The following is a 21,653-nucleotide window of genomic DNA, read 5'->3' as shown; positions in this document are numbered from 1 at the left end:
GCATTAAATATGGGATCAAAGAGAAGAAAACTACATGTTACTCCATCAATTGAACGATTGGGTACAGATACGCCCCTTCTTGCCGCTAATTAAACAGGGCTATATATACAGTTCCAATTTGATTGCGATAATAACCAGCCCGGCACTGTTCTGAGAGTTGCTGTAAAGGAAAGAAAACACATGGGAGATTACTTCATGTAGGCCTATAAGCCTACTAGAATCGCGATATACACAGGATGATATTCTTGGTACATAGTACAAGTAATACATGTTGGTAAGTTCAAAGGAGGTACTAGGCGAGCCATAGTACCTCCTTAGCAAGACGAAAAAGGAGACGCGTGCAGACTTACCTAAAATAAAACGGCGACTCCGAGTAAATTGGTAAAACCACAAGGTCGAGGACTAGAGCATACTTCCCCGTGTCCAACGTTGTGCTTAGTCCAGATACTGGACGATTTTAATCGTCCGCATTCCCCACACTAATGGATTTCCACTCTTTATAATAATGCTCTTAGTTGTGTGACAGGGTATTTTAAGATAGAAAAGGGGGTTCGACAAGGGGATCCACTGTCACCCTATCTGTTTATTTTATGTATATAGAAGTGTTAGCGCATTCGATAAGAAAAGACAAGGAGATTTCAGGGTTATGTTTTGGAGGGAATGAAGTTAGACAAGTGCTTTATGCGGATGATATTACATTTTTAGTACAAGATTTTTTAATCAATCAAGAGGATTGAATTTATTTTTGATTGTTTTCAACGGGTCTCTGGACTTAAACTAAATAAAGATAAGATAAAAGTGTTAGAATTGGGAAGTAGTAAAGATAGTGTTAATGATTTTTCTTTTGGACAAATGGTGACGGAGTTAAAAATTTTAGAGGTATATTTCACTTTGGATCCAGAGGTGAAAGAAAAATTGAATTATAAAGAAATACTTAGTAAAATAAAGAAATTATTGATATGGTGGAAGCAACGAGATTTGACGTTAGTTGGTAAAATTCAGTTATTGAAGTCTTTTATTTATTCTAAGTTAATATATGTGGGGTCTCTTACTCCTTTGCCAGAATGGGTATATAATGAATTGGAAATTGTTGTTTGGGAATTTATTTGGCAAGGGAAACCAAAAATTAAAAAAACTGTGTTGGTATTAGATTATGAACACGGGGGAGTAAAATTCATGCATTTTCCATCATTGATAAACGCTCAACGAGTAATGTGGGTTAAAAGGTTATTTTATGGTATAGAAATGAAATGGAAATAATATTTTCAGTTTGTTACTAAACATATTGGAGGTAAATTTATATTTCGCTGTAATCATTTTATTTATCTTTTGAATTTGTCTATACCGGAATTTTACAGGGATCTGTTGAAAACATGAGTGAAAACAAGGGATTTCAGGGGTAATTATAATCAAATAAGGAAGGAAGTATTGTTTAATAAAAAAATGATTCGTATTGAGGGAAAATGCAGTTTTGATGAAGATTTGTTTTTGAAAAATTGCTTTAGATTGGAACATAATGGATAGGAATGGTAAATTATTTTCTGTTGAATATTTTTATAGTAAAGGATTTAATTATTTAAATATTTTGAGTATTCAGAAGATATATGAAGCGCTTCCAATTGGTTGGAAAAGGAACACAGAGGTAGAGAAGGATACAAGTGTTGATGAAATGATTTTTATAAGAAATGGGAAGGAAATTCCTTTGGAAAAGATTACCTCTAAAGACATATATGTTGAATTAGTGAAGAAAGTAAGTGATGATTCTTTGGTGATAGAAAAAATGAGAAATTTATATTTTTGTGATTTTTCTAATAAAGATATAAAGTGTATTTTTAGTAGGATAGGAAGTAGCACTTTGAGTTCTGTTTTGAGGGATTTTCAATATAGATTATTGCATGGAATAGTGTACACAAATCATCAATTATTTCAGTTTAAGTTCGTAAATGATAATTTATGTTCTTTTTGTCATAAAAAGGAAGAGACGTATAAACATATATTTTATACATGTGAATTTGCTAGGAAAGTTTGGGGAAAATGTAGTACTTTTGTTCAATATGTTGATTTGCAACAGTTGAGTTGGGAAGAGATCTTTTTTGGTATAGAGCTACCTGATAAAGGAAAAGCTCAGTTAGTTAACCATGTTATAATTTTGGTGAAGAAATTGCTTTTTTTAGGAAGGAAAAATAAGACACCCCCAACGGAATATTTCATTAAAAGGTCTATAGAGCAGGGTATGTTAGAAGAAGAAAAGTTAGCAGTTATACGTAATACGTTGCCAATACATTTACAAAAGTGGGACAACTGGAAAAAAAAATTTGAGAATTTGTTTTGCGTTTATTTAATAGAGTAGGGTCTGCTGCACATCCACCAGGAAATGCCTTTTCCACGCACTCGTATTGTAATATGTGTTAACATGTAAGTCAGGACACACAGGTTTCAGTTGCCTTTGAGGTTTTATTGTGATGGGGGTTTTGGAAGGGGGAGGGGGGATGGGGTTGGGGTAGTAAGAGGGAGAATGGACGGGGGTATAGAGTGGTCGGGGGGTGGGGGGTTGCGAGGGAGGGGGTTGTTTTTTTTTTGTTTTGTTTTTTTTTAAACAATAAACTTCAATCAATGGATATTGATATTTTAGGTTGGATTGAATGAAAGCTGAAAAGAAATTATTTTTGGTAGGTGATTTAGTTAATAGAATTAATAATGAAATGAAAGAATAAAAATGGTTAAGAGAATGAGGGATTAATAGTGTAAAACTAGAAAAGAAGTGATGTCTATATATGGATTGTGTATATGGATTGTGAAAAAAAAAATGTATCAGAGTGTAAAGTTTTGGTATAAATTTTGTATCTATTGATGTAAAGGATTATGAAATTGGTCCAGAGAATTTTGTAAGCATTTTTTCTGTATGTTATGTTTCCCATTGATGAAGAATAAAATATTCTTTAAAACAAAAAAACACTAACACACGCATACACAATCATGCACCCACACAATGCGCCCAACCGCTGATTGCGACACTCCACCAATTGGTACTCCCGAAAAACTGATGTGTATATAGGGGTGATTTTGTGTAATACCAAGGAGGTTTTATACATTGGAGTTCCAACTGGCTGTGATTGTTCAAACAGTTGCAGTCAGTCCGCAGCACCCGATAATTCGCTCGTATTTATTCAACTCGTATGCAAGCCCGCTCTAGGCTTGCATACGTAATAAGCTGCGTAAGGGGATTTTGTCCTTGGGCTTTCGGCAACAAAAATACACCTTATGTTCACAAATTTGGTATCAAATTCAAGGAAAATATGTAAACTATCGTTACATGTTACTCAAATTATTGTAAATGAAAAATATCATAGCGTAATTTGAGCTTGAAAAATGATGAAAAAAGTAATTCGTGCAGTACACGTTCAAGACGTCAAAAAAATACCAAATTCACCTTGCGTCTCAATGAAAATGCTTTATTTGGTAGTCCATCTCCTAATCTTTGTATCCATGTAAATATCTTGACAATTTGTTGCTTAATCCGGTCAGGAAACAGTAAAATATACATCGATGTCAGTGCTGATCAGCTTGAAACCGTGCAATCTCAAGAGTAAGCTCTCTCATTGGACAGCGCTTGCATTCAGCGCTTGCATTACGTCATTGCACTGCTACATAACGGTTTCATGCCACTTGCGGTTTCTCGGCACGCGTGTAGTTCAAGCGCTGAATGCATGCACTGTCCAATGAGAGAGCTCTTTCGCGCCACTGTACACTTTGTGTGAAGCATACTTCCGGCTTAGGAGTGAATTTTAAAAATTTCAAAACGGAAAAACTAGTATAAAACATGCTTGCGTCTCCTTGACTCCAATATATGATGAGCATCTATATAAGTTTCCTCTCTACGAAAAAGCCAGAATCAGAAACAACAGTTTCTTAATCCGGTCAGGAACCAAAAAAGAACTTTAGACGACAAAATCTCCCGTGAAAAGCAGGTAAAATTTACGCAAATTCAACTGATTATACAGTCATGATAAGATCCGATGTTATACGCAAATTTAGTATCAAAATAAAGATCAAAGTCTGGAGAACAATTTACCGTGACTTGTAGCCATGACGAATGTATGTACAAGTCGCTACACTGTGAAAACCATAGCCCTATCAAAGTCTCGCAAAATCTCGCTCGACGAGACACCTTTCGAACGCAAAGATCGTCAACGAGAGTGCTGAATAAATCTTGCCGGATCGGCTGATTAGCATACGTGCTGCGGACTGACTGGTTGTCAGATTTCTATTGATGCACAGATGCACAATTCCACAGGTGCACTTGTGCCTTTGATGATCGATGTAGTGGAGCGGCATAACCGAACAATTGTGCATTTTGTAATAAAAGCACCAAATTTCGTACACAGGTTGACAATCACGTTCAGATTAAATTTAGATATTGGGCCATCGTAAATAGCGCCATCAACGTCCATGACAGCCATTTTTCAAAATTTTTTGAGGATCTTTTTGTTGTAGCGGGTCACATATTGTTTGATTTTAAACATGATTTTCAATTTATGTACACATTTTTTAAAGTTTTCTTTCTGAAATTACCATTTTTGAAAACAAAATGATTATGACAATGGCAGCCATTTTGGAATATGGCGGCCATTGCCGTTGAGGGCAGTATTATAATAATCTAATACAAATATTTATTTCAAATATAATTTTCAAATTGTGTGCAAAATCTTGACTTTTCCTTTTGTGAAATCAGGAAATGGCTGCAATGGCCATTGAGGGCGCTATTTACAATAATGTAATACATAGGCGCAAGAATTTACTGACCTTTTTCTTCTGGAATTAGTAAATTCAGAGAAAAAGGTGGTATTCATGGCAGCCAATTTTAAACATGGCCGCCATTGGCGTTGAGGGGGCAACTTAATTGCGATGGCCCAACATCTAAATTTATTTTGAATTTTATTTCCCACTCGTTCGCAAAATCTTATTGATTTTCCCTTCTGAAATTTTAATTTTTTGCGAAAAATGGCATTTATGGTGACCATTTTGAAAAAAAAAAAAATGGCTGCCATGACTGTTAGGGGGCGCAATTTGCGATGGCCCAATATCTAAATTTATTTTAAATGTTATATCCCACTCGTTTGCAAAATCTTATTGATTTTCCCTTCTGATATTTGTAAATTTTTACGAAAAATGGCATTTATCTATGGCGGACATTTTGAAAAAATGGCTGCTATGGCCGTTGAGGGCGCTATTTACGATGGCCCGATATCTGAATTTATTTTGAATGTTATTTCCCACTCGTTTGCAAAATCTTACTGATTTTCCCTTCTGAATTTTTTCATTTTTTGCGAAAAATAGCATTTATGGCGGCCATTTTGAAAAATGGCTGCCATGGCCGTTGAGGGCGCTATTTACAATGGCCCAATATCTGAATTTTTTTCAAATGTAATTGTCAACATGTGTGTGAAATTTGGTGCTTTTATCATAAAATGCACAATTCCTCTAATTTTTCGAGCTATGCCGCTCCACTAAATATATTTGATTTGTATACTTATAATACCGCTGTTTGGGGATTTTATCATTTCAAAGATATGTTACCTCATAATATTTCATGTATGTTTTCAACTAATAATGAAATTCATAAATACAATACACGAAATTGCAATAGATTTCATATGTGGGTAGTAAAAACAAATCTGGTTTCAAACTCCGTACGTCACCAATTTCCGTTAATCTGGTATTCAATTCCTAGAGATATTTTTTCACGCAATAGCCTGTCCTCATTTAAGAAATTTTTGAAAATATACCTTCTAGCAAATCACACATAGTCAATCTATCATATCATTTGTCTTATGTTTTTGTTTTGTTTTGTTATGTTATGTTTTGTTGTGTTTGTTGGTTTTCTGTCCATGTCTACACTTTGTACCTTAAAAATCAATTATTTTGTGCATACTCGTAAGGGAACTTACTTCACAAGGCCTTTTTGGCTTTATTCAAGTTCTCCTTTTTCATTTTCACTGTTACATGTAAATGATTGATTATCCTTTTGTGTATTGTAAAATCCAATACTGTTGTATTGTTTTATCCGAAAATGAGATGAATAAACGAATTGACGAATTGACTATTTCACACTATATAACAAAAAAAAATCAAAGTCAAATTCAATACAAAGTCTTAAAATATCTTCTTCCGCCAGTGTCTTCCATCTATACCACAACACCCTATTAAACACAGACTAAATTACACAAAAGTTTGGAATCAAATTATTTGACTTTATTTACGATGTAATAATCATACATCATATGACCCTGGCATCCCATGAAATAAACTCTTGCTAAATTCACAAGCATAGTGGGTTTTGTTGGTATGTTGTAAAGGGGTCGTCTTCTCCGAGCTTCAATCGGTTACATTGTTTATAGACATCAATTTGAATCTAAAATGCCTTTTTTCATTATTGATATTTTTTTTCTCGTTGAAGGCCCCAACAAATTCATTTCTCTCCATGATAGGGTTTTATTGTTATTTAGATACAATGTATCACAAACTTAATTCATGAAATTAAAAAGAATAAAAGCAAATCTCATAATGGAGATAGTTTTTCTTTCATCAATGGAAAGAAAAACAGAAGAAGCCCCTCAATTGTTCGTATAATGAATTCGAGTTTTTAGATCGCAAGGGGACAATGGGACATGACAATGTGAGTGCACGTTGAGTGTACGTAGGCTGAAGGTACAGTCCGTATATGGACAAACTTTTTAACGTTATGTACACTTAATGAATCTGAATTAAACAATAGCAACAACAGCGATCCTGTGCCCAAAGACAAAAAACAAAAACAAAACAAAACAAAACAAACAAACAAAAACCACCTCACTATATATTTAGATATTCAAGAAGAGGTATATCTCATTTTGAGACCTATTGACTTTACAACGATAAAAGTTGTAGGTGTAGCTAAATCATCACTTGGTCGTATACAATGTACTACAACGTTGTAGCATTATTAACAAAATGATCGGAGAGATGTCACAGTCATCACAATCATCCTATGGAAAACGTGTCAAGAACTATATCTTATACCATCTCCATTTTTCCTCTTCCATTTTGGTGAAACTCTGTTCTGCTTGTTTGATTTGACTCTACTCAGTAAGGTTGAGGTTGAGTAGTGTGGAGTACATTTTATCCATCAGTAAAATTTTCCCGAGTGTTTTCTGGTTACTGTCACCAAGAAGCTAAAATCAGAGGTTTATTATACTGATGAGTACACCTTGTGTGATATGGCACTACAATACCTTGTATACAAGGGTTATGCCTATCTCGTGATTATCACGAGCAGGATCTTTCAAGTACAACGACTCTTCGTGCCGCACTTTCTCAATAAGTCCGTCCTCAACGAGCTTAGCGAGCCCTGGCTTCAGTTTCATGTCACCCATCTCCCCATCAAATATGGACTTCCGGGTCGTGATGATGATAAACCCACCTGCAATGGTAAAACATTAGCAATGAGAAAGACCAGCTCCTCAATATTAGAGCTAGGTGGTATAAGACTAAACTTTTGGGCACGGGAGATCGATTTTGAATTTAAGAAGGGTTTCATGGAAACTGAATATTTCAGGTATTTTGCTTACGATCTACATTGATGGAGAAAAGCAAATGGGGCAAACCTACTACAGGAAATAAGCTCAGACTGAAATATTCAACAGGGCTCAACGCTGACAGCGGGCTGGTGGTCCTGGGCCACTATTAAAAGAACATGTCGGTCCACCAAATAAAAAAAAAAATTAAATTAAAAAATTAAAATTGGTGGCCTGATCATGCCCGATCGGGTAGCTAAGTTAAGATTAGAAATTGATTGATATGTTTCCTTAATTCCGGACTGCCGGAATATCAAATACAAAGATATAATAATGGCAATCATTATTTTACCTGACTTGACGAGTCGTATAATTTCCGGAAGGCACTTCTCATTAAGATGTGTTGGAAGAAAAGAACCGCTGCTCATTGCTACATCAAAGTAACCTGTCCAGTCCATGAAAAGGCGTTACAGTGTGAACACGAAATGTCCTGATACATAACGTTAAGAAAGAGGCTTATATCTCCACATATAGGCCTACCTATAGGCAAGCGTGTTGGACACAACAAACAATACTTTAACTTAAAATATCTCCCTTCACAAAAACAAACAAACAAACACATGAGCGAAACAGACACAAAATCCAAGAGAGTACTAAAGAGCCCCCTTGGGAGGAGGGGGGGGGGGGTCTGATAGTGGGATGCAGTTAAACCCGTTCCAGACTGAATTCTAAAATCCCCATAAGGTTAATACACGGACCACCAGGTTCCCGTATATAGTACGGGTAAAATAAGCAGCATTTCACTTTGATTATCCAGTCAAGTTGGTATCACTTACCATCTGTGAAATTGAGAGAATTAAGAGGACCAAAGCTGGCTTCTGTTAGGTCACAGTATGTTCCCTTCTTTCGTAGGACATCAAGGCTTTCACTTGATAGATCTACACCATACAGATTTCTGTAGCCTGCCTTGTGCAGCTGTATATCAAAGGAGAGAAAATGACGATCTGTAAATATCGAGACAAATCGTGCACCATACTGGAAGAGAGACTGCAAATGTACGAGTGTTTGAGTGCACATTGTTAATTAATGCTAATTAATCTTAAAACAAAATATTATTGCAAGAAATAATCATAAGCTGCAAGTGCTTCGGAAAAAACGGTGTCTGTTCAGACACCTGTTTTCTTGATATAGATGATATGATGGTCTGAGTCACGATATTTCATTGCATATTTTTCAAAGTGCCTTGTTTAAAATATTATGATGTATCATGTGTTTAGATGAATATTGATGTAGAAAAATGAGTATCCCAGTAGGGCGGCGGAATTTAAAAAAAAAAAAAGCTCTTAAAACAATAATAGGGACTACCGATACTACATTTCACAATAGTGTCTTCGCGAGACATTGTGTCAATGATTGTAAACAGAATATAATGCGTATGTTTACTGCTCAAATCACGTGGTCATTCTCTCTTACCCGTGACGCAAAACTTAGATAAACAATAGTCATGATGATTTAAATATCTTAAAGTTGCAGCTCAAGCCAACGTTGCAGATCTACATTTTGGGATTGACTTCATATCATTTGTGACTTTTCATATAAAAAACATAACAGTCGCCCTACGATTAAGATGAGCTGCAAATGGACGGTCATACAGTAGTTGCACAACATAATCGATTCATCCATATTACTGTCAATTTCTTGAGTCACGGATGGTGGAAACGGTTGGATTGAACACTATGTCACAGGAAATCATTGTTTGGAGAAAAAAAAAAAGAATGGTGAGCCGGAGCATAGGAGGTTGTATGGCAAATGATATGATGAGTCTATGTTGTATGTATTAAAAGAGATGCTCAGTTGTTTATCAAACCGATTACAATTTGTATTCAAATTCATGAAATTCTTCCCTTCTTTCATTGCAACTGATTGACAAATTGCCCTACATCGACGTAAATAAGTACAGAATTGATCAGTGTTTTAGTAGTAGTCATGATAAAAGAAATCATGGGCGTACATACTCGAGCAAGAATCCAGCTCGAGTATGTACGTATTTGTATGTTATGGAAATGCAATATAAATCTGCACAAATGCCTATTACACGTGGCGTTCTACAGGAATCATTAAGATTTGGACACACTCTGCTCTTAAATCATATCAACGATTTGCCGTAATCCACAGATTATTTAATTTTCTATTATTTGAGGATGATTTGAGTATATTTCATTTTTCCGTCTGGAAATTTACAGGAGGTTGAAAATAATTTATTTGCTGCTTTGAAATGGTGTAATGCTTAAAAAAAAAAACAATTATAATGTTTAAAGCAAAAATGTAGTTTATAATCATTAACGTAGGCATGTGGAAGCAAATAAGAATATCATCATACAAACAGACAAGATAGAATGATAGAACAGGTACTTAATTCCTAGGAGATGACATAGACGACAACTTATCATGGCAAAACATTAAGTGTATTATGGTATGCTATTACAGCTTCATGAGAACAATGTAAATCTGTGCACTGCGTATTTTTTGTAAGCTTTCTCCTGCTGGCTCAATTATATCATTAACACTCAATCTAGGGGTGGTGTTTTCATTATATAAATCAGTGATATACCTATGTGGAGAGTTGCATGGTCAGGAAAAGGTAATTAAAACAACCAGTGTGCGTAAAAGTGGGATAAATTTTCATACCCCATCTCCCACAAGTCCGGTGCCACAGCCCACGTCGAGTATCCGTGCATCCTGGTTGGGTTCCATCTTGGCTACTACTTCCGCTGTGAAGGCAGGTCCTACATAGTCTGCAGAGAGTGCAACCTGCATAGGTGAGTTGTGATCCGCAACATAAAAATAAAAATGAAATTCAAATGAAATGTATTGTACTTCAAAATCATCGCACAGAATATTCCACTTTAAAGAAGAAATTCACTTCAATATTTTTTTTCAATTTTATTGGACAGAGAAAAAATGCCCAGCAGAACAGTGCAAAAATGATCAAAATCTGAAAAGATATAAGGCAGTTATGACAATGTTGAAATTTCAAAATTTTCGGAAAACACCTCTTGACCAGTCGTTACGGTAATGATTCAAATCAGCAAGTTCATGATGCCATGCTCTTACAATTTCTAATTCATTTCATACAGAAATGACAAAAATCACATACATGTATTTTAGCTGTATAAATATAAAACTTGCCTCAGAACCACCCAAAATAAAAGAGCAAATGTTAACTCTGATAATAATTTTGGTAAGGGAATATGCTTTTACCTTATTAGCTAATGATAACAATTGTTCTGAATTTCGTATATTACATTCATGAAAAATTGTGAGGGTATGAAATCATCAACTCGTTCATTTCAATATTTATAAGGACTGGTCGGTCAATAAAATTTATGCTTTCTGAAAAAATTGTGAAATTTCAAAATGTCTTCCTCATTTCCTATCCGATTTTTGTTATTTTTGAAACGTTCTGTAGGGATTTGTTCTCTTTCTATAGAATTTGGAATGGATTTCCTAATTAAATGTAGGAAAACGACTCACTTTTGGCAATCTCAATAGACCTATTTGTAACTCATTATCACATCTTTATCCCCAATAGGCCTACATTATTCATATTCTATATGCAGGTAACATCAACGTAGATTTAAAATTTTACTCTGGTTTTGGTGACAACAATAATGGTCTGTGTTTCATGGTGTATTTCTATTATTGGTTAAACTATTCTTAGGCTGTGGAAGACCAAAATTCTGATATTGTGAGTGAGCTATGCTTGCTTGTAAAACATACAAAGATGGCATAGACACAATTCTGATAAAACATTTGAACCATTTTTACAATAGGTATGTATAGTGCCTCATGTGATAGAGCTCAAGTTGTGAAGGTGATGCGCGGTGGACTTATCATACAGTACAAATCAAACGCTTTATATATGGTGAAATGCCTGGAAATTGTCGATAGGGCCTGCTTGGCAAAATCTATCGAAACTTGTGTACGCAAGCCCCGAAATCTCTGATCAAAGATTCAGAAGTAGGCCTACATAATATGGCATAATTTAAATAGTGTGCAGAACCTGGATAAAATGCACTAAAATCTTCCAACTTCCAACTCCAACTTCCAACTAAAATGTACCCGACATATCATTTGCAAAGAGCCAATATCCAGCTAGATTACCTCATCATAGTAACAGGCAGACTCATCGTAAAGCTGTTTCACCTCCGCCTGATCCTTCAGCGTATGTGGCGTGATTAATCTCTTCAATTTCCACTCATCAGTCATGGTCAGTCTTTGAGGCTTTTTGTTTTTCCCATGTAAGCCTATGTGCAAACTTATGAAGACTCTCGACTAGGTAAGACGTGCATGAGGTACAATAATTTATGTATGGTTGAGGGGTCTAGATATCGCGCACGAAAATTTGAAATGCTCTTATAATAGAAGTTATTCCATAATCGTACCTGAATTTCTCAATGAATATCACGAAAATGCAGAAAAATCACCTCCCAGAATCTCCTGATGATACGATGACGGAGTAGTGCGCTGTCGCCGTTTGTATGTCGGACTTTTTTTTATGCGTTCAATTTCTCGGGGTATGTAAAGATCGCGCAGCTGCCCTCTGTAGTTTCATGTGTGAAAGTGTCTGCCCCTCTGCGGCTGTAACGTGCTCCGGCTTTCGTAGAATATTTTTTCACTTGATATTAAATTTGTCCCTGTTATAAGCAACAGCAGTTTTACCTAACTTGCGTATATTGTTGTTATTATCATTATATGTATTATTATTATTATTATTATTATTATTATTATTATTATTATTATTATTATTATCATATGTGTTCTTCTTCTTATTATTATTATTGTTATTATTATTATCATTATTACTATTATCACCACCACCATCATCGATCATCATAATCATCATTATCATTTTCATTATTATTACTATCACTTCCACCACCATCATTTTATCATTCTTATTATCATTATTTTTATCATTGATATTTTCATAATCGTTAATGATTTTCATTTATAAAGTTTTCTTACAATATTTCTAATCACTTTAACCAATAATATACACGTAATATGAAATGGAAAAAAGTAAAATATGAACATATATTTTGTGTGTGTGTGTGTGCGTGTTTGTGTGTGTGCTTACCCATTCGTCACCCTCTCATTTTCGTCACCCATTTGTCACACTCTCATCTAATTTGTTTTCTTCAGTATCATATGGCCCTCCCCTGTCACAAATATATCACAAGTTAGCGCAAGAAATCACAAGCAAATTTGAATTGAAATCACACTTCAACTTCGATAGACTGAAATATTTATTCCTTTGTAATATCATAATCGTTGTGTTAAAATTTGACTTAAAACAACATTTATTAACAGTATTTCAGCGTAGCTGGCAGCATACATTGTTCGTGTGTATGATGACGTCACGTGGTAAACGATCGATCGAACAAATTACGAATTCTATCGACTACGAACGAGACAAGCGAGACGACACGTCTAGGCTACAACATCCTTAGAACAGATTTTAAGGGAAGGTAGGTTTGTACAAGGTAAAAAATTGGAAATTTAGTGGAAAATTTGTTGGAAATCAAAATTTCTTACCTGCTTCCTTCTCATGTTGGGCGGTAAGTCAGGTATGTTTATTCCATGGGCTTATCGGCAAATTTCGCGCTTAGTCCTACGCGTAATATCGCTTGCTATACGCAGTTACGCTATGCGCGATCATTAGGTCCCTGCGCGAGACCTAGTACCCTTACTATACATGAGCCAAGACTGCAGCTGCCCTCACAAACAGACAGGCAAAGTTACAATGCTTAGTGCGAACTTCATACTGTAGTTACTGGCTACTGGGTAAGGGAATTCGATCGTTAGTTTCACGTTTACGACGCTGCAAAATGTTTGTTTCGCGTGACTGAGAGTGCCTGACTATGCAAATAAAAAATTGTTTTGTACCAAGAGAAGGACTATAACGGGAAAGAGAGACGCACACAAGAGGTTTTTGATGAAACCATTGAATCAATGCAGCCAGGTACATTGTGCTCGTTCAAGTCAATGATAATGTTCTCACCAATGGAGCAGCAGACACACACAAACACACACACAATCACACAGCCACAGACACACACAGACACAGACGGACAGACAGACATACACACACATACACACACGAATCATACCTGTACTATTATTGACAAATTCAACGATTCTTGTCATACTAGATAGGTGCCATATTTTGAGAAATGGCAGTAAGTGCTGATCATCAATGTATTGGTGTCCACAAAGTTAAAAGCACAATTAGGTCTTTGAATTTACGCTAGAGCATTATGTTCAAAGGGCCACACAATTTTCCTGAAATTACTGCCAAATGTTGTATGCGGGGAAATACATGTACAGTGTAGCTGTTTGTTTGTTTATTTATTTGTTTGTTTATTTGTTTTTAGTGCATCTGTGATGGTCTGACCAGGGCCTCATTTCATAAAAAGTTGATATGATAGCAACTCTTGCTGGAATGACAATTGTCATGACAACGACAAGAATCCAGCTTCCTGATTGGCTGTTGCTACTGGAAGTTGCCATTCCAGCAAGAGTTGCTATCCTAACATCTTTTATGAAATGGGGTCCAGATTTGACCAGAAAATGTTATCAGAGAGAAATGAAAATGGGCCAACTGGATCCGTAAATTACTTGCGTGAATATGACCGTCGATGTTGGTGCTCGATTTAACATAATGGTTAATAGATAGCACCAGTACCAGCATCAAACTTAATATCACCCAATGTATTGAAGATTGAATTAAAAATTGCAAATGCAATGTAAAAATATAATGCCAGCAATACTGTGTATATTGTATAATGTTTTATTCTGTGTATATTATGTCAAATTACTGAAAATACGAAAATGTTGTCTTTGTTTTGTACATGGAAAGTGCCAAATTCTCTAAGTACGTTTTTTTTTTACCACAAAAACCTAAATACATTGTATCTACATGTATTTAAATCAAATTCAATAAAAGCTAATCAAATATCTACATCCATACGACAATGTGGGCATCTTCCATCTATATATCGCAATACCCCACTGAACAAATTCATTTCTACAGATAGCAAATTACACAAAAGACTGGAATTATATTCGTTGATTTTATTTTCTTTACATTTAATATAATACACTTGTGATAAGTATATCACACGACCCTGGTATCCCGTAGAATAAACTCTTGGCAATGTCACATGCACATAATAAGTGGGTTTTGTTGGTACACTGTAGAGGGGGTTTCGACCTCAAAGCTTCATTTGGTCACATTGTTTATGTACATCAATTTGAATCTAAAATGGCGTTTTACACAAGTAATATCTGCTCGCTGAAAGCCCATACCATTTAACTTCCCTCCATAACGATGGGACATTCTCGCTTCCTCTATGTCACACACTAAATTCGTGATATACATAATTTTTATGGTACATGGAAGAACATTTTTCTTTTATCACTGAGAAGAAAAAAAGTCCTCTGAATTGTTTGTGCCATGAATTTTAATTTTGATATCACAAGTCGAATTTGGATTCACCCATCGGGACAGCTGAGTGCACGTTGCCTGAAGGGAATACATTGTAAAGTGTATATGGACAAACTTTTAACGTCATGTACACTTGTAAAATCTGCTTTAACCAACAGCAAGAAGAAATAGCGATCCTGCGCAAAAATTCACTATATATTTAGGTTTTAAAGAAGAGGTATATCTCATAATATCACTTCGAGACCTAACGATTTTACAACGATAAATTTGGGGTCAGGGATGTTACGAGTAGCTGACTCATCACTCCTACAGCATTCTCATCAAAATCAGCGGAGGGATGTCACTTCATTCAGTCTGCATAATACAAATCTTCCTGTGGAAAACATGTCAACAACGAAATCTTATATCATCTTCATTTTTCTTCTTCCATTTTGTTGAAACTCTCACTGTTCTGCTTCTTTGATTTGAAGCTATACTCTGTAAGGACGACTCGAATTTCCTGAGTGTTTCAGCTCTGGTCACTGTCACCAAGAAACTTAAATAAAAGGTTTAATAACGATGAGTAAATATACCGAGATATGGCACTACACTACCCTGTATATTAGGGTTATGCCGACCACGTGATCATCACCATCTTTCTCGTACAACGACTCTTCGTGCCGCACTTTCTCAATAAGTCCGTCCTCAACGAGCTTAGCGAGCCCTGGCTTCAGTTTCATGTCACCCGTCTCCCCATCAAAGATGTACTTCCTGGTCGTGATAATGATAAACCCACCTGTAATGATAAAACATCAGCACTAAGACAGTCCATCATCACAATAGTAACCGTCTATACTTACAAGCACTACTTTTTATAGTTGGTTCTGTCATATTTCACACTCTCATTCGAAACGGACCTATGCCTTGGTTCCGTCATGTAGGCCCACTTAAAAATAGTCATGTGTTATCTAATCTGCTCTATTATCATCGCCTTTACTTTTGAAGCTTTACTTTTCTATATTTGCAATTGTAATCTGATGATTTCGATATTACTTTTCTCCAGTGATTTTACTGTATTTACTTTTGTTGTGAAATATGAGAAATAAGTTCAGTTCAATAACTGGATATTACAGGTAGGTAGTATAGTTTACGACTACACTTTGGGGTACAGGAGATGAATTTCAATTGTGATAAGGGTTGGGAAATTAATTTTCAGTCATGATAATTATACAGAATGATGTACATACAGCCATGAGTAAACCAACTGAGACAGACCAACAGACAAGGTGCTGAGACTGAGATACATAATAATGACAATCATTTACCTGACTTGACGAGTCGTATCATTTCTGGAAGGCACTTCTCATTAAGATGTGTTGGAAGAAAAGAGCCGCAGCTCATTGCTACATCAAAGTAACCTGCCCATAATATGATAAACAATGTTAACAGGAATTATAAAATAGCTAGCGGATTTCAAGCATGGTAATTGGTCAAAACGCGTCACGTAGCATTCAACTTTTTTTTCGCGCACTGCACGGGAGTGCAGATGTCGCGCAAAAAAAAAAAAAGTGATATACCACGCTCGTGAAGTTGCGTCGAGTTCGTGTATCATTCATCTAACGTAGTAAAGATGTACTGAATGCTTGCGATGCTACATGCATCCCATCGTATCGCAAGAATCAGTGTGAGGCGGCCTTTAGACTGCTGTTACCTGGCGTTATCGCGTTGCCGAAATTTGTCTATTAATAAATCATTCATTGCGTATTATGCTGTTTCTATTTTTTTATTTTTTATTTTTTTTATATTTTTATATATATATATATTTTTTATTTTCTTATTTATTTATTTATTTATTTTTTTTTTTTGGGGGGGGGGTATTCATCAAAAACCGCTATTTCATAAAAGAAATAGCGCACTTGTTCCGTTGTGCGACATTAAGTGCAGTGGACGCTCGGTTTCTTCAGATGGTGCGCACTGCGTACTCGCCTAGCAGCTCGTACGCAGAGGCGGCACCAATCTGAAGAAACCTCGCGTGGACTGCACTTACACTATCGCACTCCGTGCCGTGCGCTATTTCTATAATACGTGTATATTTTAGGCTTTATTGCAAAATTTTTATATGGTAGGATTTTTGTGATATACCTGACCTACACAAATGCATCAAATGTGATAACTCGAACATTTTTTTTAAATCACTGCTCCCAATGGTAAACAATACCGTTGAACTACATGGTTTAGACCTGGCTTTCCTACATGTAGGTTTCTAACTTTTCTAATGAGATAATGAGAAACCTCTCATGAAATATGAAAGAGCATGTAATTCCAAGAGGAATCCAACGTTTATTTGATAAAAATTGGTTGTGAAATGGCTGAGATATCAAAAACACAGCCATCCTAATAAAAGGTGGGTCCCATCTTTTATTAGGATTGCTTTGTTTTACTTTGTGTTTGTATATCTCAGCCATTTCCTAACCAATTTTCCTCTTGAAATCTTGAATTCCTCTTAGAAATGTATACTATAAACATTTAAGTAGAGGTATCGTAGTATCTTGCGAAAAGTTAACAGGCTCAATCCTCATCTCCACCAATATTTATTATACCATACCTTTAACTTCGATTATCGAGATTGGATCACGTACCATCTGTAAAATTGAGAGAATTAAGAGGACCAAAGCTGGCTTCTGTTAGGTCACAGTATGTTCCCTTCTTTCGGAGGACATCAAGGCTTTCACTTGATAGATCTACACCATACAGATTTCTGTAGCCTTCCTTGTGCAGCTGTATATCAAAGGAGAGAAAGTGAAGATCTGTAAATATTGAGGCAATTTTAGACATACAGTGTATATACTGTGCAAGTGTTCGAGTTCACATACGATAAAATTATTATTAGTTAATGCCTCACTTTTAAACAATTTGGACCTATTACGTTTCATATGAAAACGTAAAGCTATACACTCTGTAAAACTGTTTTTTTATTATTATTTTCTGCTGATCTTTAAAAAACTGTGATTGTTCCGCTTCCTCAATTTCGTTTTTTTTTTTAATCCACTCATTCTTGGTGCAGTGCTTCCATCAAATAAGTAGGAAATTTAATGATGCAGACAAGAGGTGCATGATCATGAGAAGATAATTAATATTTCCCATGTTAGTAAAACGGGGGTAAATTTTCATACCCCATCTCCCACAAGTCCTGTGCCACAGCCCACGTCGAGTATCCGTGCATCCCGGTTGGGTTCCATCTTGGCTACTACTTCCGCTGTGAAGGCAGGTCCCACATACTCCAGGGAAAGTACAAGCTGCACAGGCGAGTTGAGATCCACAACATGTGAAAAAATAAAAAATGAAATTCAAATGAAACGAAATGCATTGAAAATTAACGAACAGAATATTTCACTTCAAATGTAGGAAAATGACTCACTTTCTGGTATTCTATAAAATCTGTTACTAATCACATCTTTTGAATGAGTTCCCCTGATCTGCATAATTAATGCAGGTAACAGATACGCAGATTTATCACTTTACTTGGTTTTGGTGGCAGGCAACCGTAAAATTAATGGTCTATGTGTGAGGGTATATTCATGTCATTGCATGTTGTTAGACTGGAAGACAAAAATTGTAATTTTTGTGAGCTATACTTCCCTGTCAAACTCTTTGAAAATGATATCTCAAGCTATAGTATGAACACAATTTGGGTATTTCAAGCACTTTTACAATGGGTAGTGTTTCAAGGCATAATAGCGAAAATTGTTAGTGTGACGCGCACTGGATTAATCATTACAAAACTAACACTTTTTGGGTTATAGTGAAATGCCTGGAAATTATCGATGATTGGCAAAATCTATCGCAACTTGCAAATGTCCACGTGCAAGCACTGGATTCTCTGATAAGTGAGTCACACATTGCATACTTAAAAGTAAAATCAAATACAAATACATAACTTATAAATACATGTGAATTGAGTGAATGCAGAAATATCAGTAGGGCCTACACATCCATGAAAGTTCTAGGAAAATTAGACAATCCGTTCAATATATATGAATTTTTATAGTTTCGGTGATGCCATTGCTAGATGAGAAGATTATGCTATGCATGGGCAACAACATAAAGACAAAATATCAAGAGAATTCTACATTCTTATGAACAGTTCACATTCTCTTGACTATACTGATATTATGATAAGGGTAATATTATTCCCCCTGCTTTCTGAATTGTCATGAATATGCATTAAGTACAAAGTAGGTGTGGCCGGTTCGGCCCACGTTGGGGAAAACTTAAATGGATCAAGACTGGATTAATGGCGCTTGAGGCGAGGGAAGGATAAAGTTTTCTTGTTAGTTTAAGTCTGATATTATGGTGATGGTGAGTTGTTTGTTGTCAGAATGTGTGACATTTTATTTTGCCACCAGTATTCCCCTCCCTTCCGTAATAGAATGAGGTAAGTCAAGAGTGTTTTTTTTTTTTATTTGTTATGCAAGAAAATTGAAAATATATTGAACTTTCTTCATATAAGTTTCCATAATCATGTGACACTACGAACAGAAGCAGTCTACTCATCCAGCAACGGATTGTCTGATTTCCATCAATTTTCCCTGATGTGTTCTATTACTGTAACATTGCTGTTCATTCCCTTTCAAGTATTGCGCAGAACTTGAAAAAAATATATATATATGAAAACCTTTCACTACAAGTAAAATATTCATAACATTTCATTTTTTTTAAACCCATATCAAGCTATATAGTAGATTACCTCGTCATAGTAACTGGCAAATTCATCGTACACCTGTTTCACTTCGGCCTGATCCTTCATCGTGTGAAGCGCCCTCACTTTCCTCACTTTCCACTCTCCGTCATTCATGGTCAGTTTTTGATTCTTTTTCTCTGTAAATTCATGAAGGGTCTCGACTCAGTGAGATGTGCATGAGGAATGAAGCTAGACTGCTGACGATTCCTGTCGACAGGTAAAAAAGAAGACCAAGATTCACATTGCATATTTAATGAATAATGATAGTGAGATTTACAACATTTGTTTTACGACGTTAGTTTTTTCTTTTTTCTTTTTGAATGGCTGGTTTCATATTTCAAAATTGAAGCATTTCACAGCAAAATGTTCTTCTTGCTAAGTTTAAGCCTACTAGGCATCTACAGGAAATATTTATCCCACCACCATCATCTCGGAAAATAACGAAATGTACAATTAGTTTAAAAATGCTATTTCCGTGGCATGATGCAAACATGTTTTACCAATACCATACAGAGTTTAGCATGTACGAGAACTCAAAAAGAGCATTTGGTTGCTTTTAATATAAGATTGATTAAAAAAAAAAACGGAAAAGAAAGATCTCTGATAATATATGTGGTAACTTAGCTGCATAAAGCAAAATGAGATAATGAGCAATATAACTGAAATGCAGGGATGAAACATTGAAAAGCCTGAGAAAGAAAGGTACATCATGGCATGCCTTTTATTACAATGATAACTCAAGAGCTCAAATGGAAGAGTAAAATTAAAGGACAAGTTCACCTTCATAGACATGTGGGTTGAGTGAATGCAGCAATATTAGTAGAACATATGAATGAGAGTTTGAGGAAAATCGGACAATCCGTTCAAAAGTTATGAATTTTTGAAATTTCTACTCAGTCACGGCTGGATGAGAAGACTACTATAGCTTGTGATGTCATACAACTATATGAAGAAAGTATAAAGAAAATTCAAGATATTCTCACTTTTCTCACATAATAAAAGAACACTCGACTTCTCTCTTTCAGATGTCAGGGGAAATAATATTGCCCCAAACATAAGTCAGTAACATCATCATGTCGAAGAAATATGCACTTTATTCAAAAAGTCAAGTTTTGTGAAATTCTAGTTTTATTTTCCTTATATTGTTGTACGCATGTGACATATACACTGTAGTAATCTTCTCCTCCAGCAGTGATTGCACAGATACTTTAAAAATTCATAACTTTTGAACGGATTGTCGGATTTTCCCCAAACTTTCACTGATGTGTTCTACTAATATTATTGCCTTCACTCAATCCACATGTATATGAAGGTGAACTAGAGAACGCACAAGAAAAGGACTATAAATGAGAGAAAAAGCTACAATGGAAACCTGACTGAGGAGACCATAAGTATACCAACTAAAAGAAGTTGAGTGATTGAGGTAAAGGGAAGGAGAAGATACTCATGAGGTGAATGTGATGGTGAATGTGTGCCAGAGAGGGAGGGAGGGAGGGAGAGAAAAGAGACAGTTGGACTGGAACTGAGACTAGATCTACTGCCGTGTTGACGAAACCGCGGAATCGAACAATTCGGCAGTCCAAGACAACGGTATGATTGCAGTGCATACTGTACCGTATGCAAAGCAAAGCGGCAGCACGGAAGTGGTGAATAACGACTAACAATAGAGTAGTACGGCATGGTGTATACTGCACAGTTATCCCTCTGTAAAAAGGGATCACATGTGTTGTACCTCGACGCGACATGCGTAATGGTCAATACATATCGAGGCATCACACTATGCCTTCAGTAAACGACTAGACGTATGAAACTAAGTGGACTTTCTTTTACGTTTTACTCAGAAATTTGCAATCTACTGCTACGCTACCTT

At 35.8% G+C, this 21,653-nt stretch overlaps 2 protein-coding genes across 2 annotated transcripts; both read right to left on the bottom strand.

Annotated features, from left to right (window-relative positions):
- Positions 1–7,257: 7,257 nt before the first annotated feature.
- Positions 7,258–10,444, bottom strand: LOC140239137 (methyltransferase-like protein 27). Its single transcript, XM_072319022.1, has 4 exons — positions 10,242–10,444; positions 8,390–8,528; positions 7,906–7,998; positions 7,258–7,459 (listed from the first exon to the last, which is right to left on the bottom strand). Exons 1-4 carry the CDS (start codon positions 10,368–10,370, stop codon positions 7,263–7,265), a joined length of 558 nt encoding a protein of 185 aa, XP_072175123.1. The 5' UTR covers positions 10,371–10,444; the 3' UTR covers positions 7,258–7,262.
- A 4,701-nt stretch (positions 10,445–15,145) lies between these two features.
- Positions 15,146–19,952, bottom strand: LOC140239018 (methyltransferase-like protein 27). The gene is made up of 5 exons (XM_072318916.1): positions 19,790–19,952; positions 18,216–18,338; positions 17,682–17,820; positions 16,368–16,460; positions 15,146–15,838 (listed from the first exon to the last, which is right to left on the bottom strand). Exons 1-5 carry the CDS (start codon positions 19,895–19,897, stop codon positions 15,648–15,650), a joined length of 654 nt encoding a protein of 217 aa, XP_072175017.1. The 5' UTR covers positions 19,898–19,952; the 3' UTR covers positions 15,146–15,647.
- Positions 19,953–21,653: the final 1,701 nt, after the last annotated feature.

Source organism: Diadema setosum, chromosome 15 (assembly GCF_964275005.1).
Source record: "Diadema setosum chromosome 15, eeDiaSeto1, whole genome shotgun sequence".
NCBI lineage: Eukaryota > Metazoa > Echinodermata > Echinoidea > Diadematoida > Diadematidae > Diadema > Diadema setosum.
Note: the sequence above shows the minus strand (reverse complement) of the source record. Positions and strands in the feature narration are given on the sequence as shown.

Excerpts from the sequence above, each read along its gene's own strand:
- LOC140239137 (XM_072319022.1), bottom strand. The coding sequence starts at position 10,370 with ATGCAGGTTGCACTCTCTGCAGACTATGTAGGACCTGCCTTCACAGCG. Across the intron at positions 8,529-10,241 it reads CCGGACTTGTGGGAGATGGG|CTGCACAAGGCAGGCTACAG; the intron begins GTATGAAAATTT and ends TTTGATATACAG. Across the intron at positions 7,460-7,905 it reads TATACGACTCGTCAAGTCAG|GTGGGTTTATCATCATCACG; the intron begins GTAAAATAATGA and ends TTACCATTGCAG.
- LOC140239018 (XM_072318916.1), bottom strand. The coding sequence starts at position 19,897 with ATGAATGACGGAGAGTGGAAAGTGAGGAAAGTGAGGGCGCTTCACACG. Across the intron at positions 18,339-19,789 it reads TTGCCAGTTACTATGACGAG|CTTGTACTTTCCCTGGAGTA; the intron begins GTAATCTACTAT and ends TCGCCTGTGCAG. Across the intron at positions 17,821-18,215 it reads CAGGACTTGTGGGAGATGGG|CTGCACAAGGAAGGCTACAG; the intron begins GTATGAAAATTT and ends TTTGATATACAG.